The following is a 19,320-nucleotide window of genomic DNA, read 5'->3' as shown; positions in this document are numbered from 1 at the left end:
TTTAAGAGGCATCTGTTTACACATCTGAATTAGAAGGTATTCTTGATGCTTAAAAATGCCACTCTGTGCAAACATAGAACATTGCTTCCCCCACAGTGACATGCCATAAAACGACTGACTCTTGCACCATTCTGCTCAGGCTCAGCTTTGGATTTTAGCAGTGTCGAGGAGAGATGGGGCTCAAATTTGATAGGTTTGCTTTAAAAAGAGTGTTGTCTCTTTTAGCCAAGTCTCTTGCAGGACACTTAACAATGTTTATAGACAGAGGAGGTCACAATGGCCTAATGATGATCTGTCATCCCATCATTAATTGCATCTGTAGAATACTATAGGCGCTGAAAGCTAAGATACAAACATGAGAGTCGCTTTACAGAAGCTCCGAACACAGCAGATAATGGGGCTAATAATTCACCTTAACTGCCTAGGCAGTAACCTGGCAGAGCAGGTTGACCACCCATTGCATAACCTGCCTGATTTCCGTTCGATTGAAATCAATGGAATGAAATGGAGCAGGTTCTACAATGGGTGGGCAGGCTGCTCTGCCAGGTTACTGCTCAGGTGGCAAAATCACCCTGAAGGTTCCTTTCTATGAATGGCCATTACTTGTGTGTGAGTCTCAATAGTCAGTGCTGGAAGGCTGTTTGACCACACATCAAAACCAAGCTCAATCCCATCCTTACCCGAGGTCCCTGCACCACACGTAATTACCAAGAATCGCTGGCCAGAAATCAGCAAGTGGAACTCTGGTTCATAGACCCCACTCTAACCAAGGGCACTCTGGTGAATTGTAACACCATGGTAGTGAATTGTGCGGCCATGACTGACTAAACTCAGCGCTGACCGTGGTCCAAACCTGTAATCCACCGAGTCTGAATGGCTCAGCTACTCACTGAGACTTTAGGAAATTTTTATTTATTTTAAAGTCACTTTTGATTAACATTCATTTCAAAAGTTACCAGGAGTTGAGTTGTTTGCACTTACAACACTTTGTTAGTGATTGCTACTGTATTATGTGTCATTCTTGATGCACTAATATTTTGGATGTGCTGAAGTCACCAAACTGTAAAATTGCACACATGGGGAGGGGGGGGAGGGGGGCGATTTTAACCAGCCCCTCCTGGCGTGAATTGGGCGGCTGCCAAGTAAAAAGTGCCTCTGAAAACATAGCTCTCCATTCACACTCCATTACTGCCCCCACCACTTTAACTGGGCCCTTTCCGAGCTCTCCATTCACACTCCACTCCTACCCTCACCACTTTAACTGGGCCCTTTTCTAGCTCTCCATTCACACTCCATTACTGCCCCCACCGCTTTAACTGGGCCCTTTTCTAGCTCTCCATTCACACTCCATTACTGCCCCCACCACTTTAACTGGGCCCTTTTCTAGCTCTCCATTTACACTCCACTCCTACCCCCACCGCTTTAACTGGGCCCTTTTCTAGCTCTCCATTCACACTCCACTCCTATCCCCACCGCTTTAACTGGGCCCTTTTCTAGCTCTCCATTCACACTCCACTCCTATCCCCACCACTTTAACTGGGCCCTTTTCTAGCTCTCCATTTACACTCCACTCCTACCCTCACCACTTTAACTGGGCCCTTTTCTAGCTCTCCATTCACACTCCACTCCTACCCCCACCGCTTTAACTGGGCCCTTTTCTAGCTCTCCATTCACACTCCACTCCTACCCCCACCACTTTAACTGGGCCCTTTTCTAGCTCTCCATTCACACTCCACTCCTACCCCCACCGCTTTAACTGGGCCCTTTTCTAGCTCTCCATTCACACTCCACTCCTACCCCCACCGCTTTAACTGGGCCCTTTTCTAGCTCTCCATTCACACTCCACTCCTACCCCCACCGCTTTAACTGGGCCCTTTTCTAGCTCTCCATTCACACTCCACTCCTACCCCCACCACTTTAACTGGGCCCTTTTCTAGCTCTCCATTCACACTCCACTCCTACCCCCACCGCTTTAACTGGGCCCTTTTCTAGCTCTCCATTCACACTCCACTCCTACCCCCACCACTTTAACTGGGCCCTTTTCTAGCTCTCCATTCACGCTCCACTCCTACCCCCACCACTTTAACTGGGCCCTTTTCTAGCTCTCCGTTCACACTCCACTCCTACCCTCACCGCTTTAACTGGGCCCTTTTCTAGCTCTCCATTCACACTCCACTCCTACCCTCACCGCTATAACTGGGCCCTTTTCTAGCTCTCCGTTCACACTCCACTCCTACCCTCACCGCTTTAACTGGGCCCTTTTCTAGCTCTCCATTCACACTCCACTCCTACCCCCACCGCTTTAACTGGGCCCTTTTCTAGCTCTCCGTTCACACTCCACTCCTACCCTCACCACTTTAACTGGGCCCTTTTCTAGCTCTCCGTTCACACTCCACTCCTACCCTCACCGCTTTAACTGGGCCCTTTTCTAGCTCTCCATTCACACTCCACTCCTACCCCCACCACTTTAACTGGGCCCTTTTCTAGCTCTCCATTCACGCTCCACTCCTACCCCCACCACTTTAACTGGGCCCTTTTCTAGCTCTCCATTCACACTCCACTCCTACCCCCACCACTTTAACTGGGCCCTTTTCTAGCTCTCCATTCACACTCCACTCCTACCCTCACCGCTTTAACTGGGCCCTTTTCTAGCTCTCCATTCACACTCCATTACTGCCCCCACCACTTTAACTGGGCCCTTTTCTAGCTCTCCATTCACACTCCATTACTGCCCCCACCACTTTAACTGGGCCCTTTTCTAGCTCTCCATTCACACTCCACTCCTACCCCCACCACTTTAACTGGGCCCTTTTCGAGCTCTCCATTCACACTCCACTCCTACCCCCACCGCTTTAACGGGGCCCTTTTCTAGCTCTCCATTCACACTCCACTCCTACCCTCACCACATTAACTGGGCCCTTTTCTAGCTCTCCATTCACGCTCCACTCCTACCCCCACCACTTTAACTGGGCCCTTTTCTAGCTCTCCATTCACACTCCACTCCTACCCCCACCACTTTAACTGGGCCCTTTTCTAGCTCTCCGTTCACGCTCCATTACTGCCCTCACCGCTTTAACGGGGCCCTTTTCTAGCTCTCCATTCACACTCCACTCCTACCCTCACCACATTAACTGGGCCCTTTTCTAGCTCTCCATTCACACTCCACTCCTACCCCCACCACTTTAACTGGGCCCTTTTCTAGCTCTCCATTCACACTCCACTCCTACCCTCACCACTTTAACTGGGCCCTTTTCTAGCTCTCCATTCACACTCCACTCCTACCCCCACCACTTTAACTGGGCCCTTTTCTAGCTCTCCGTTCACGCTCCATTACTGCCCTCACCGCTTTAACTGGGCCCTTTTCTAGCTCTCCGTTCACGCTCCATTACTGCCCTCACCGCTTTAACTGGGCCCTTTTCTAGCTCTCCATTCACACTCCACTCCTACCCCCACCACTTTAACTGGGCCCTTTTCTAGCTCTCCATTCACACTCCACTCCTACCCTCACCACTTTAACTGGGCCCTTTTCTAGGCGGCTGCAGCTCCCGCCTAACTCAGTTGGGAGCCTCATTAATATATGCAAATCAGGGTCCTATGATGTCATCAGGACCCCGATGGCATTTTAACCTCTGACTATGCAGGGTGCCCACTGCAGCGAGCCCACTCAGTAAAACCTGTCAGGGAAGCAGCGGGGACCCGGTAAGGTTAGTTTTAAGTTTATCTTTGTCGTGCCAAGAGGAGCAGGAATGCATCTTCAGGCCCCACGTGGAAAGGTTGGGCCTCTACTGCCCCGGGCTCTCTCCCCCCCCCCCCCACCCACAAGACCCTGCCAAAGCCCCCCCATGACATACCTGTATGTCGACGAGTGGCCTCCGGCCTACCCGAACCTCACCTGCCAGCACAGGCCTGCTACCCTTTTACACCTGTTTCAGGCAGGCAGCTGGCCAGTTGGTTGAAATTGAGGCGTAGCACTTAAAGTTGTCCAATCCCCACCTAAAACTCGCTCCCAGTTAAAATCCCCCCCAAGGGGCTAAAACTCCATCGGGGTGGGGGGTGTAATTGTCAGGATGTGCCCACCCAGCATCTCTGCCACTGAACCCACCAAAGTTTGCAGAGGTAGGGAGAGGTCCATTGGTTTAGGTACCCCTCCGACAGGCGCCCGAGCCACTGGAGGCGCATCTCAGGTGCCTGCCTCCCCCAACAAGCTGCAAATTGAAGCAGAAAAGTACAAGGCTGGGGGCTAAAGGGGGACATCAGGGTCTCCACACCTCCAGAACCTCCGTCCTCTTTGTAAGGGAAGCAAAATCTGTCCAATAATGTAACTGCTCTTCAGCAGTCCAAGCCACGATCCAGAGGGGCTTGGACCCTCAAATGAATTATTTGCCATGTGAGTACGCCTTGTTTCACCAGGCAAACTGGTCGCCAATGATCCGCCCACTAGAGGCCAGGGCAACACAAATTCCCAGGCTGGGAGTCCCTACCCCTGGTCCTGCAGCTCCTCTGCTGCTGGCATTATAAGGAATGGAGGCTTTGTCCTTTATAAGGTCCTGGTGGAATTTCAGTGCAAGGCTGAGACCCAGTGTATCCAGGCTCCAGCCTAATTTACGGCCCTTTAGGTACATTCCCTCCAGAGTTACAGCAGAGTTCATCAGAAGGACCAAGGATTTTCAGCCCCTCTAAAGCTGTTTAGAACCCTACACTAGAATACTGACTTGAAACCAGATACAGAAGCCCTGATTTTAACTCGGGGAGTGGGTGCAGCGTGGAATGGTTGCACCACGGGAGGCAATTTTAACTCCCGGGATCCAATTGGCGGCAGCTTTCTCCGCCGCAGTCGGCACTGTGCACGTCTCATGCGGGTTTAAAATTTGGCTCGGGTTGGAATTATGTCATCGGACTCTGACTTTTGAATATATCTGAAGGCTCTCACCAGCTGTGGTGAGGGCCTCACATGCCTGCTGAAACCCAGGAGTAAAAATTGCAGCCGGCGAGAGTGCAGCGTGAATGCAGAGGCGGGAACGCGGCCTCTATTTTAGACCCCCCCCCGCCCACCCCGTTCTCATCAGGCGCAGGGGCTTAGAATCGGGCCTAGAATTTTTTTTATGGAAGACTGAATTATAAAATTGTTTGCGAACACCTCATTCAGCTGAAAAGAACACTATCCTTTTTTATTTGTGTGTGAAAATACAGCAGCCACGTAATTGGAATACTCAATGGTTGAAACAAAAAAAGATTCAAGTAAATTAAAGAAACATTAGAGAGAGAGTAATTTAAAGAGTACAAGAACAATAAAGAAACAGAAGCAACAGAGAAAAGGAAAGAAATGTAGAAACAGTTCCAGAACAAAAACAGCACAGCAAGCAAGCAAACATAAAAGCAATAAACACAGAAGTCAGGAGAAACAGGTGAAAGACAACAGTAAGTTATGTTATGGTGCCCTTTAATGTCAGCTCACATCAACATTTTCCTTTTATGCACACACGAGTACATCAAGAAAAGTTTAGACCATTAAATGGTATGTCAAGAGAATATGCAAGACAACCAGTAATAGAACTAAAAGAAAGTAGGAGGAGCTAATGTGTGACAGGAAAACCTAATCATGATATGGGGACAAAGAAATGCAAACACAGAACGGGCATCATATACCTGGGAACTAATTTACCAAGAGCGAGCATCTTTTCCAATAGGAAGAGCATGTGATATAATTGATTAGTGAAAACTATTAGGTTATCTGTGTTTCACAGAGCTATTAGGAAAAAGGCATCAGATCTATGGAGGAACAACAAAGCTCCCAATCAAAAAATGGAAGTCACCAATAGTAAGATAGATAGGGGCCACGCCACATTGTTCAAAACCGTTTCATTAGCTGCAATTCTATAATCAATCATTGTGACGTTTGGGATTCCTGGTTACAACAAAGTATAAAGGGGCAAAGCAAAGCACAATGTCCAGCCAAGCCTTTAAATGACTAAAGCTCAATGTTATCTGAAATAAGGCTGAGCAGCATGCAGTTGGGTGTGGTCACAATACACAAAAGCAGTGCCATCAGTTCTGCCCGAAACTGTTGGTACGTAAGAGTTGTAGTCACAGAGTTACCAATTACTTTTGGTGAAATCAACAGAAGGGTAAGTCTGAGAGAAGGGTGATTAGACAAGTTCATCTTTATAGAAGTCAGGCCATAAATCCCATTCACCTCAGGCAACACAAGCAAGTGGAAGAAGGCTTGCGCTACCCAGTGAAGTTGCAACTTCGGTAGAATATAAATCCAGACATGGATCATCAAATACTCCTTGGAATAAAATAGCTCCTTTATTTTATATCCATGGAAGTGTTATCTGTGGAATGTAATTGGGCAACTGGTCAAGGTTGCATAATGTGGATTGTAATGTTAAATTGATATCCTACAGTTTCAATTTAACTAACTAGGAGTTGAGGGACATTTCACACAGACTTATTTAGAAAATCTACCTGGGATCAATTACCTGCTTTAGGAGATCAAATAGGTTGAATAGAATCCACAAAAGTACAATGTTCTGCCAGAAATAAAATTGTACCATTTGTCAAATCATTCTGCTCTGAAGAAAAACCGTTGGTAATTGATCAGTGCACGAGAAATGTCTTTTCTCAAGGAATTTCCCCACGAACTACATTTCCATAAACTGGCATTAACAATATATGTAACCTGTGTATGAAAATGCTTGGATGTGGTGCTTGAAAGAGATGAACCAATCATGGCTGATTCTGGCACATTAAATTACACACTGGAATAAAGCAATACAATTACAGAAAGGTTTAGGTAATTCATCTGTTATATTTTTTATAAAATATGTACACTTTTTTTGGTCATGAACAAGTAATATGGCACATGAAGCATTGCCACGCTAGTCAATATTTTAACTTTTTATATCCTGTTGCCCATTCCATAACCTCTAAATTCTTCAGGATTCTCTTGTCCCCAGCAAGAAAGGGGGTCACAAAAAAGAATTACAAAACAGGCCAACTGTACCACAATGCTAAAAAATAGCTTATGTTAAGTGCAAGTTAAAAAGCCTTGATAAAAAGCTAGATTGCGACACAACAATATTAACTTTAGCAGTTTAAATACAAGGCTTTCGTTAAAAGTTTCTTTTTCTGATTGAGATACATTTTTTGATAGGTGCCACTGATTTTTTCATTTAAGCTATATACACAACCAGCTGTAACACTTAACAGTAACATAATTACATGGAGCTTATAGGTTATAATAATGTGGTAAGTACACAATTAAAATACTGGCAAGTACAGTTGAAATGTATTTTTTTCCTTCAAGGTTTTGAATTTCATTGAGTGCTAACCCCAGTCAGGTGACCAGTCACCTGGTTTTCTCCTCCCTATCCATTGTCCTGATCTTTTGATCTATCTTTACTGTATCCATATGGTGTTACTCCGATCTGGCCTTCGTGGCTCCACAGTCAGGTCACCAAACGTCGAGAAAAATTGCTCCATCTCTTTTTGTAACATTTCATTGCGTTTCTCGGCATCCTCTCGTGCACGCTCCGTGTTCCTCATCTTTATTTCCACCATGGTATATTTCTTCCTTTCCTGGTCCAGTTCCTCGTGAAGTGTCATTACCTCAGACTCCAGCTCAAGGTTTCTCTGTTCCAAACTGTCAATAGCAAAGTAGAAGAAGAAATTAACAAGAATGGAAGGGAAATGATCAAATACTTCTGTGTTAATTCTGATAGATGTGGCTATTAGATTGAAGGTTGACATTTCCCTTGCAAAGACTTAAATTTATGAATATTGTTTAAACAAGAAGCTTTTGTTTATACCAAAATAGCAATAGATAGGATGATGGCATTGGGCTATAAGACAGTGGGTTAGATTTTCAACTTTCTGCCTGGGTGTAAAACTGGTGTGGCAGATTGACCACTTGTTATAGAACCCAGCTGAGTTTCAATTCAATTTGATTTTAATGGAACTGAAAATCGGGTGGTTTTCATAATATATCTAAACACAAAGAGATAGAGAGAGAAATGACAGAGTGATAATCTTCTATGGCCTTTCTCAAGGATAGTCTGGGGTCTGAAACTTACATGGAGTGTCCTTTTAAGGTCATTGCTCAGGTACTTCCTGTAAGGAAGTGGTCTGAATAGATCCTAAGGTCAATCATCGTTTGCTTGCCGTTTGGTGCAGGAAGTTTTCAGATTGTCAGGTGCTTGTAAATTTCTGCTGCCATGTCAGAAAAAAAAATGTGATGACTTTCTCTCTTTTTAATACTTTGAAGTGTGATATCTGGATTGTGATGAACATTTAAAAATCATGCTTTATGTTGGAATTCACTTTTAAGTATTACTGGCTATAGTAATCAGGCATTTATATTAATGTGTGGGTCTCGGTTATAGAGATCATTGGGCATTTGATTGAAAAGATCAATTTTGAAATGATTTCATTTGATGCTTCACAGTCAGAAAGGAATTTTACAGCTTATGGTAATACCTACAACAACACCACCACCACCACCTTACATTTATATAGCACCTTTAATAGAGTAAAATGGCCCAAAGCACTTTACAGGAGCATTATCAAACAAAATTTGACACCGAGCCAAATAAGGAGATAATAGGGCAGGTGACCAAGAGGTAGGTTTTAAGGAGCATCTTAAAGGAGGAAAGAGAGGTAGAGAGGCGGAGAGGTTTAGGGAGGGAATTCCAGGGCTCAGGGCCTCAGCAGCTAAAGGCACAGCTGTCAATGGTGGAGCGATTAAAATCGGGGATGCGTAAGAGGCCAGAATTGGAGGCGTGCAGATATCATTGGGGGGTGGGGGGGTTGTAGGGATGGAGGAGATTACAGAGATGAGGGGTGAGGCTATGGAGGGATTTGAAAACATGAATGAGAATTTTAAAATCGAGAGCCAATGTAATGGGGAACAAAGAAATGGCTGACCAATTAAATACATATTTTGGTTCTGTCTTCACAAAGGAGGACACAAATAATCTCCCAGAGATGTCGGGGAACATAGGGACTAATGAGGGGGAGGAACTGAAAGAAATCAGTATTTGTAGGGAAATGGTGTTGGGGAAGTTGACGGGATTGAAGGCTGATAAATCCCCAGGGCCTGATAATCTACATCCTAGGGTACTTAAGGAAGTGGCCGTGGAGATAGTAAATGCATTGCTGGTCATCTTCCAGAACTCGATAGACTCTGGAACAGTACCCATGGATTGGAGGGTAGCTAATGTTACCCCACTATTCAAAAAAGGTGGTAGAGAAAAAGCGGGGCATTATAGACCGGTAAGCCTGACATCAGTAGTGGGGAAAATGCTGGAGTCCATTATAAAAGATGTAATAGCAGAGCACTTGGAAAGCAGTGACAGGATCAGACAAAGTCAACATGGATTTACAAAAGGTAAATCGTGCTTGACTAATCTACTGGAATTTTTTGAGGATGTAACTAGTAAAATAGATAAGGGAGAACCAGTGGGTGTGGTGTATTTGGACTTTCAGAAGGCTTTCGATAAGGTCCCGCATAAGAGATTAGCTTGTAAAATTAAGGCACATGGGATTGAGGGCAAGGTATTGACTTGGATAGAGAACTGGTTGGCAGATAGAAAGCAAAGAGTTGGAATACACGGGTCATTTTCCGAGTGGCAGGCAGTGACTAGTGGGGTACCACAAGGGTCGGTCCTAGGACCCCAGCTGTTCACAATATATATTAATGATCTGGACGAGGGAATTGGATGTAGTATCTCCAAATTTGCAGACGACACAAAGCTGGGTGGGAGGGTATGCTGTGAGGAGGATGTTGTGAAACTCCAGTACGATTTGGACATGTTGGGTGATTGGACAGAAACATGGCAAATGCACTATAATATGGATAAATGTGAGGTTATCCACTTTGGTGGCAAAAACAGGAAGGCAGATTATTATTTGAATGGCAATAGATTGGGAGAAGGGGAAGTGCAAAGAGACCTGGGTGTTCTTGTGCACCAGTCACTGAAGGTAAGCATTCAGGTGCAGCAGGTGGTTAAGAGGGCAAATGGTATGTTGACCTTCGTAGCAAGAGGGTTCGAGTACAGGAACAAGGATGTCTTGCTGCAGTTGTACAGGGCCTTGGTGAGACCACACCTTGAGTATTGTGTGCAGTTTTGGTCGCCTTATCTGAGGAAGGATGTTCTTGCCATGGAAGGAGTGCAGCGAAGATTCACCAGGCTAATACCTGGGGTGACAGGAATGACGTATGAGGAGAGATTGGGTCGATTAGGCTTGTACTCACTGGAGTTTAGAAGATTGAGAGGGGATCTCATCGAAACCTATAAAATTCTGTCAGGCCTGGACAGACTAGATGCAGGAAGGATGTTCCCGATGGCCGGGGAGTCCAGAACTAGGGGTCATAGTCTAAGGATGAGGGGTAAGCCATTTAGGACTGAGATGAGGAGGAATTTCTTCACCCAGAGAGTGGTGAACCTGTGGAATTCTCTACCACAGAAGGCAGTGGAGGCCAATTCATTAAATATATTCAAGAAGGAGTTGGATATATTTCTTAAGGCTAAAGGGATATGGGGAGAAGGCAGGAACGGGGTACTGAATTTGATAATCAGCCATGATCTCATTGAATTGCGGAACAGGCTCGAGGGGCCGAATGGCCTACTCCTGCTCCTATCTTCTATGTTTCTATGTTCATACGTCATTCCTGCCATTCCAGGTATCAGTCTGGTGAATCTTCGCTGCACTCCCTCCATGGTAAGAACATCCTTCCTCAGATAAGGCGACCAAAACTGCACACAATACTCAAGGTGTGGTCTCACCAAGGCCCTGTAGAAAGACATCCTTGCTCCTGTACTCAAATCCTCTCGCTATGAAGGCCAACATACCATTTGCCTTCTTAACCGCCTGCTGCACCTGCATGCTTACCTTCAGCGGCTGGTGCACAAGGACACCCAGGTCTCGTTGCATTTCCACTTTTCCCAATCTGCTGCCATTCAGATAATAATCTGTCTTCCTGTTTTTGCCACCAAAGTGGATAACCTCGCATTTATCCACATTATACAGCTCCCACTAACGTTTTCTGCCCCTTGGTATTTCTCAGCTCTACCCATACAGATTCCACATTATCAGAGCTAATATCCTTCCTTACTATTGTGTTAATCTCCTCTTTAACCAGCAATGCCACCCCACCTCCTTTTCCTTTTTGCCTGTCCTTCCTGAATATTGAATACCCCTGGATGTTGAATTCCCAGCCTTCGTCACCCTGGAGCCATGTCTCCGTAATTCCAATTACATCATATCCATTTACATCTATTTGCGCAGCTAATTAATCCACCTTATTACGAATGCTCCTCGCATTGACACAAAGCCTTCAGGCTTGTTTTTTTAACACTCTTAGTCCTTTTAGAATTATTATTTACTGTTACCCTGTTTGATTTACACCCTTGATTTCTCTGTCTTCCACTTTTGCTTTTCTCCTTCCTGTCTTTTGTTTCTATCCTTGCTTCTCTTTCCTCTGTCTCCCTGCACAGGTTCCCAACCCCCTGCCATTTTAGTTTAAACTCTCCCCAACAGCACTAGCAAACACTCCCCCTAGGACATCGGTCCCAGTCCCGCCCAGGTGCAAACCGTCCAGTTTGTACTGGTCCCACCTCCCCCAGAACCGGTTCCAATGTCCCAGGAATTTGAGTCCCTCCCCCTTGCACCATTCCTCTAGCCACATATTCATCTGAAATATCCTTCTATTTCTACTCTGACTAGCACGTGGCACTGGTAGCAATCCTGAGATTACTACCATTGAGGTCCCATTTTTAAATTTACCTCCTAACTCCCTGTAGGCAGTCTTAGTAATGGCACGGATATGTGGTTGGAAGCTCATCTCAGCGTCAAATACAATACAAAGGTTGCAAACTGTCTGGTTTAGCCTCAGACAGTTGCCAGGGAGAAGGATGGAGTCAGTGGCTAGGGAACTGAGTTTGTGGAGGGGACCAAAGATAATGGCTTTGGTCTTCCCAAAATTTAGTTAGAGGAAATTTCTGCTCATCCAGAACTGGATGTCGGGCAAGCAGTCTGACTATTTCGAGACAGTGGGGGCGTCGAGAGAGGTGGTGGTGAGGTAGAGCTGGGTGTTGTCAGCATACATATGGAACCTGATGTGTTTTCGAATGATGTCGCCGAGAGGCAGGATGTAGATGAGAAATAGGAGGGGGCCAATGATAGATCCTTTGGGGGACACCAGAGGCAATGGTGCGGGAAGAGAAGCCATTGCAGGTGATTCTCTGGTTATGATTAGATAGAGAAGAATGGAACCAGATGAGTGCAGTCCCACCCAGCTGGACGATGGTGGAGAGGCATAGGAGAAGGATGGAGTGATCAACCATGTCAAAGGCTGCAGACAGGTCTGCAATAAGAGCTGGAGTGACTGCCTCTGTATACAGAAGCAGATGCGGCTTTATCATTCTCTCTGAGCATCAGTCTTTGCTGATTTGAAATGCCTGGAGGGTCTGTGCTTCCATTGAGTTGCAAGGTGGAGATTTTGCAAGGCATTGAGACAATGCCCAAAATTAGCCAGAGAGGTTTAGTGAAACAACTTAAAGTTCCGCAGTCCATGCTGTCTAACCTGATAACAAATGAAAATACAATCACAAATGCTTGGCTGACAAACCAGAAGCCAGATCGCAAACACAGACATGATGTTGAGAACACACTCTTATGTTGGACACAAGCCTAGGTGAAGCACACATGTGGCAAAGTTCAGAGTGGTCTGGTGCTACTACAGAAACCAAACAATTTCACAACAGTAATATAATAGCAAAATACTGCGGATGCTGGAAATCTGAAATAACAACAGAAAATGCTGGAAATACTCAGCAGGCCAGGCAGCATCCGTGGAGAGAGAAACAGGGTTAACGTTTCAGGTCTGGGACCCTTCATCAGAACTGCCTGGCCTGCTGAGTATTTCCAGCATTTTCTGTTGTAATTTCACAACAGTAATGGAACATCTGGATTTCACATCAACATATGCCTGGCTTAATCGCTGGAAAACACGGAACAACATTACGATCAAGAGATTCATGGTGAGGAGGCTGATGATGCTAATATGGAAGTTAGACCTTATCTGTACTGCTAATACTTCAGGCACTTTTGACTATTGTATTGATCTTGTTTGTTGCTTTTAGTGTTGTCTGAAGTTTTCCTGCACATAAAAGCCATTAATTAGTTCCATTCCATGATCTCGTAAGTGCACAGAACCACTGGAATTCAATTGTAATGATCAGCCAGATGGAACACGCAAAAGGGGGAGTGCCCAATACAATGGGAAAAAACAAATTCCACTGTAGATAAAATTCCCTTCAAAACATATTAAAAAACCCACTGGAATCAGACCAGGATCTCAAATATCCCAGAAATTCTTAATTTGTCTGTTTGGATTGGGCCTTCTATAAAGGGGTCCCATCTTCTTGTGTGCCAGCACTCTGGGGGTCAGGGGGGGCTGCTAGAACTTCCTCCAGTGGCCACCTGGCTCCACATTCCCCCTTCCCCCCAGGAGCAGGCACCTACATTGGCACAGTCATCCGCTGAAGCAAAGTAAATGAGTTGATGCCACGGTTTTTTCTGTTCCTCCGGGGTTCTGCCAGTATCCTGTTGGGAGTTATAGCAAGAGGCCGGCAGAACTCCAACAGAATTTCAGGTCCGCTATCTTCATCACAAGGATTTGACAAGGCTCTTTTGGTGTGTGCACATATTACATTGAAGGTCATTGATGAAGTAGCTAAAAATAGTTGGGTCATATATGTGAAGGAGGAAAATAGGTTCCACACTATGCTATCTATTTTTCGAAATGATATTTTATGATACATATTGTATTCTGTACTGTATATACAAGAGCTACCACAGTTGCCAGCTGCCGCATATGAGCTTTATATTGTGGCGGTACCACTGGTTGTCCCTTACATTGAGACACATAATTCCCTTTAACTTACCTTACTGTATGTTTAACTTACCTTTTGGGGCCGTTGCCCTTTTAACTTACCTGTTGGGGCCATTGCCCCTTTAAGACGCGCCCTAGCGCGCTGACATCACGTCACGTGCAACGTGATGTGCGTGCGCTGGCACAGCCTGGCCTAGCGTCTTCGGCCTCAACGGCCAGCCGACGGGAGCGACGCGATCTTCCGCTCCCGCGGCAAGCACCGGCACAGCCCGGCCTAGCATCTTCGGCCTCAACGGCCAGCCGACGGGAGTGACGAAATCTTCCACTCCCGTGGCAAGCACCGGCACAGCCCGGCCTAGCGTCTTCGGCCTCAACGGCCAGCCGACGAGAGCGACGAAATCTTCCACTCCCGCGGCAAGCACCGGCACAGCCCGGCCTCCCGACTTCGGCCTCAACGGCCAACAACGCAACGACGCGCATCACGTGACGCCCTAAGCGCGGGAAACGCGAGCAACGTGATGACGTCACAACACAAACGCGATGACGTCATCACGCTCCCCACAGGACTGCGAACTCAGTCCTCGTGGAGTCCCCGCTGGGACAAGACCTACACCACGGTGCTCCTACAGTCAGCCATCTTACCTGCTATCTTACCTGCTGTAATTAACCTGTTCCTGTAAATAAACAACTTATTTATAGTTCGTCGAAGTCAAACTCTCTTATTTAGTGGCGATCTACACGAACCGCTACATTGGTGACCCCACGACGTGAGTACGGGAGCTCATCAATTCCAACGCTACAATTGGTGAACCCGTATCCGTGAACGATTTTCACGGTAGCAACGCGCACCTGAACCTCGTCTTCACTCAAGACGACCAACGCACAACCGGCGAACAACCACGGAACAGCAACCGCCTAACACCGATTCCACCAAAAGCGACCCCGTCTTTGCGTACGTATTCACAATGGAAGCGCAGCTTGGAAGCGAGCCCGTTTTTCACGAACGATGTCACAGAGGTAGAGCACGACCAACGGCAACCGTCATCCACCAACGCTACAATTGGTGGGTTTGTGAACGTCTTTCACAAACGAAGCACGCTATGGAAGCATCAGCCGTTCTGCTGTCGCTACTGCAATCCAGGGAGCCACGGTCTCCCGCGTGCTTTATGAAGGAAGAAGCCCTGTTCGCCGAGAACATCGATGCGGCACAGACCACGCATGTGCTCACGGTCTCCGTATTCGACTCTTCTACCGCCACACGGATCGTCCGCCTCTACATCCAAAGCAACAGCAAGTATACATCTCTCCAAGCGCGGGGTACAGCATGTTCGGGCCCACAAGATCGGAGCGCGCCCCGCGGGGATACCACGAGGACACACCCCCGCAAAACACGAGGACGCACTCCTCGTGCACGAGGACCCATCCCTCGCGAACCACGAGAACCCATCCCTCGTGAACACCGACGACTCCTTCTCCGCCAATGACGCACCAGCCCTTCAGCTTGCTGGTTGTGTTACCTACTACACGATTCGGCGTGAACAAAAGCGTGCCGCCCTCCCGGCTGTTTTCTCCTAAATCTACAACTGTTACAAGTGTTGCTGCCCTCCAGGCAGAGTTAACCCCTCCTGAAAGCAACAACAACCTGGACCGTTCCCGCCCTTTCTCCAGTTTTCCCTTTAACAAACGCAAACTTCGACTGAAGCTGCACACATCGAGGACGGGTCCAACGGGCATCCTGTGGCCGCGATCAGCCACGTGAAAGTTGCTAGCCTCACCAATCACTGATCAACGCAGCAACTCTTCACCCTCCGTTGTGTTCACGTCGTAGCACTATGGCATGCACCGTTCCGTGCATTCCAGCCTCCCGAAGGTTTCGCTCACCAGCCAACGGAGACATCGCCCGCGTCCGCCCAACCTGCCCGTCACTCTGACAAGGCCTGCTGTTTCGCACGTCTCCACGGTCCTTCGCCTGACGGATACGTTTTATTCGCCACGACGCGCGTAAGGATCCACTCACGAGCAGCATCTTCATACCTCGCCTACCAAGTCGAGAAAGCACGACCGCCGTGACCACCAGCTCGTCAGACCATCTCATCCTTGGACTTTCGTTAAAGCGAATTCTGGGGGTGCCTATGTGGCGGTACCACTGGTTGTCCCTTACATTGAGACACATAATTCCCTTTAACTTACCTTACTGTATGTTTAACTTACCTTTTGGGGCCGTTGCCCTTTTAACTTACCTTTTGGGGCCATTGCCCCTTTAAGACGCGCCCTAGCGCGCTGACGTCACGTCACGTGCAACGTGATGTGCGTGCGCCAGCACAGCCCGGCCTAGCATCTTCGGCCTCAACGGCCAGCCGACGGGAGCAACGTGATCTTCCGCTCCCGCGGCAAGCACTGGCACAGCCCGGCCTAGCGTCTTCGGCCTCAACGGCCAGCCGACGGGAGCGACGCAATCTTCCACTCCCGCGGCAAGCACTGGCACAGCCCGGCCTCCCGACTTCGGCCTCAACGGCCAGCGACGCAACGACGCGCATCACGTGATGCCCTAAGCGCAGGAAACACGAGCAACGTGATGACGTCACAACACAAACGCGATGACGTCATCACGCTCCCCACAGGACTGCGAACTCAGCCCTCGTGGAGTCCCCGCTGGGACAAGACCTACACCACGGTGCTCCTACAGTCAGCCATCTTACCTGCTATCTTACCTGCTGTAATTAACCTGTTCCTGTAAATAAACAACTTATTTATAGTTCGTCGAAGTCAAACTCTCTTATTTAGTGGCGATCTACACGAACCGCTACAATATCACCAATATAGTCAATACAACCATGAAACAAACAAGCTACAAAGTCCGAGTTGGTTATGCTCAGCTGCCATACATGCAAATCATAGCTGTTCATTTTTTAAAAATAGAAAAGCAGTAATGAGGTGTTCAGAGGAATTTCAGAAGCAGCAATGATTCAGGTTAAGAGTCTCAAGAAGATATGGCTTTCTGCCAACTGGCCTATGCAGGATTTAATACACATTCTTCAGCACAGAGCAATGCTAAAGGTTACTTGAATTTCTCATTATGATTCTGGAGTGAATAATGATTCCGTCTAAGTGAGAGACATCTGGATTTATTCTTTTCCCCAGCAGCTACCCTTTGGCACCAGTACTGCTGGGAAATGGTAATGAGAAAGTCCGTTGCAAGACAAAGGCTGCTTCTTCCAGTTCATCACTTGTTTGTCACACTTCCCAGTTAAAAATAACAGCAAAGAGAGAGCAGCATGAGTAGAGGGTTTTGAATTGATGCATCTCTAAAGGCTATTTACTGCAAAGCTTTGAAATATGATTTGATTCTCCAGCTTTGTAGTATTTGGTTCTATAACTCCCACAAGGCTAACTTTCTAGGCATGTGGAAATGGTTAGGAAAAAGTATGGGGGGGGCGGAATTGGCTCGTGCCCCCTTTGGAGCACTAACTTTGCTAGGGTGCAACTTTTAGCACCCTGAAAAAGTTAGCGCACCCGTGCCTGAAGTTCAATGGTAGCGCCCCAAGCAGGAGGTGGGGCACTACTGGAAGCGCTCCCCTTCCCTCTTGGGGCACTCCCATTGAATATTGTGGTGCTATGTGCAGCAGTGCCTCACGTGCCAGCACATAGCGCTGTGGTACTGCAGGCCTCCCCCTGATTAAGGGGGAGAGGCCTAGCACAGCACGCACTGGGGCCCTACTGGGCCAGCAGGGAGCGGGGTGCCAGCAAAAGAGCCCGGCACTCAAAAGGAGTGCCGAGCTGACCGATCGTGACCGTAGGGGGAGGCGAGAGGGGGCAGATGCTGGCAGGCGGCCCAAAAAAATGTCCGCCTGGCACCTGCCCTTTAATTATTGCCGCCCCGGCCGCAAGAACGCCCTCCCTGACCCTGTCGGACATAGTGTCCAGCGGTGGTAGGTCAGGGGGCATGAGCCAGGTTTGCGAGTGGGGTACGAGCAGGGCGCTGCGCACGGCGATGACATCATCGGCAGAGGCGCAGCGTCGCGGGGCACTACCAGTTACTCCCGCCACTAACCTCCTGCTGAATTTCACGGGAGGCATTAGCGGCGCCGCAACTGGGCGCTAGTTGCTTTGCGCCCGTACAGGAGGCGCAAAGCAACCAAAATTCCCCCCCACCAAGTACTAAATTAGAATGGTGTCCATTAATGCAGAGCCTTTTGTTTATCCTTACTTCAACTGGCTGATGCAGTGATTTAAGACAACACTCGTGAATCCCAGGTCAAGAAACAATCCAGCAAAGTTGTTTACAATGGTCAAGAAATTCGACTTCTGCCCAAAACGGGCATGAAGTTGGCAGAGAGATGCTCCACCTGCTTGTTCATGCCAGTGAGCTGCGGGTGCCCAACAGTTTCCCCACTGCAACTCATCAGTTGTTGGAGGACAGAAATTGGCCTGCTTTAATGCTGAACTGACCAGCAGGTTGAGTCTGAAAAAGAGGCCATGAGGTATTGTGGGTCCAGAAGGAGCACCCCTGCTTCTCCTGGGCCCACAAAAATAAAAACTCCAATCTCCTGGGCTGTTTTGTGGTCCCTTTAAGAACTGCTGGCTAGGCCATTCAACACCTGGTACAACTAAGTGTAGCATGTGCGATGCATATTTGTACCTAAATTTTGCAACCAGCGTAGGACCCCGATTTTCATATTTAAACAGCCATATGCCTGCTTCAGGTGGGCGGGCAGTTCATCCATTTACAGATCCACCTGAATATCGTATCAGGCAGGCCTTGAGTGTCCAAGGGGTGGCCGAGATTTTCAACTGCTGAATGTTCATTTTTCAGGTGCATAATGGCAGCCATGAGTTGAACTTCTACCCCCCACTGCCCCCTCTCTGCACCCCCAGGTTTCAACTTTTACCCAAGAGCAAAATTCCAGATAAATTAAATATAAGTGAGCAATAAAGTGCACGGTCATTGGGGGAGGAGGGACAGAACATAATAAGAACATAAGAAATAGGAGCAGGAGTGGGTCATACGGCCCCTCGAGCCTGCTCCGCCATTCAATAAGATCATGGGGTGATCATCGACCTCAACTCCACTTTCCCTTGATTCCCCATGAGTCCAAAAATCTATCTATCTCAGCCTTGAATGTATTCATCAACTGAGCATCCACAGCCCTCTGGGGTAGAGAATTCCAAAGATTCACAACACTCAGTGAAGAAATTTTTCCTCATCTCAGTCCTAATTGGCTGACCCCTTATCCTGAGACTATGCCCCCTAGTTCTAGACTCTCCAGCCAGGGGAAACAATTTCTCAGCTTCTACCCTGTCAATCCCCCTCAGAATCTTATATGTTTATATATTTCAATGAGATCACCGCTCATTCTTCTAAACTCCAGAGAGTATAGGCCCAATCTCTATTCATAGGACAACCCTCTCGTCCCAGGAATCAA

General features: G+C 47.5%; 1 protein-coding gene across 7 annotated transcripts in view; it reads right to left on the bottom strand.

The window, feature by feature from the left end:
• Positions 1-5,400: 5,400 nt before the first annotated feature.
• arhgap24 (Rho GTPase activating protein 24) overlaps positions 5,401-19,320 on the bottom strand; it is a 730,398-nt gene continuing 716,478 nt past the window's right edge. For all 7 annotated transcript variants that reach the window (XM_085963615.1, XM_085963657.1, XM_085963627.1 and 4 more), the window contains one exon: positions 5,401-7,645. In XM_085963615.1, coding sequence (XP_085819741.1) covers positions 7,402-7,645 — 244 coding nt within the window. In that variant the 3' untranslated portion in view covers positions 5,401-7,401. The remainder of the gene's footprint in view (positions 7,646-19,320) is intronic.

Source organism: Somniosus microcephalus, chromosome 2 (assembly GCF_052327205.1).
Source record: "Somniosus microcephalus isolate GS21.2 chromosome 2, FLI_Smic_1.0, whole genome shotgun sequence".
Lineage (NCBI taxonomy): Eukaryota > Metazoa > Chordata > Chondrichthyes > Squaliformes > Somniosidae > Somniosus > Somniosus microcephalus.
Note: the sequence above shows the minus strand (reverse complement) of the source record. Positions and strands in the feature narration are given on the sequence as shown.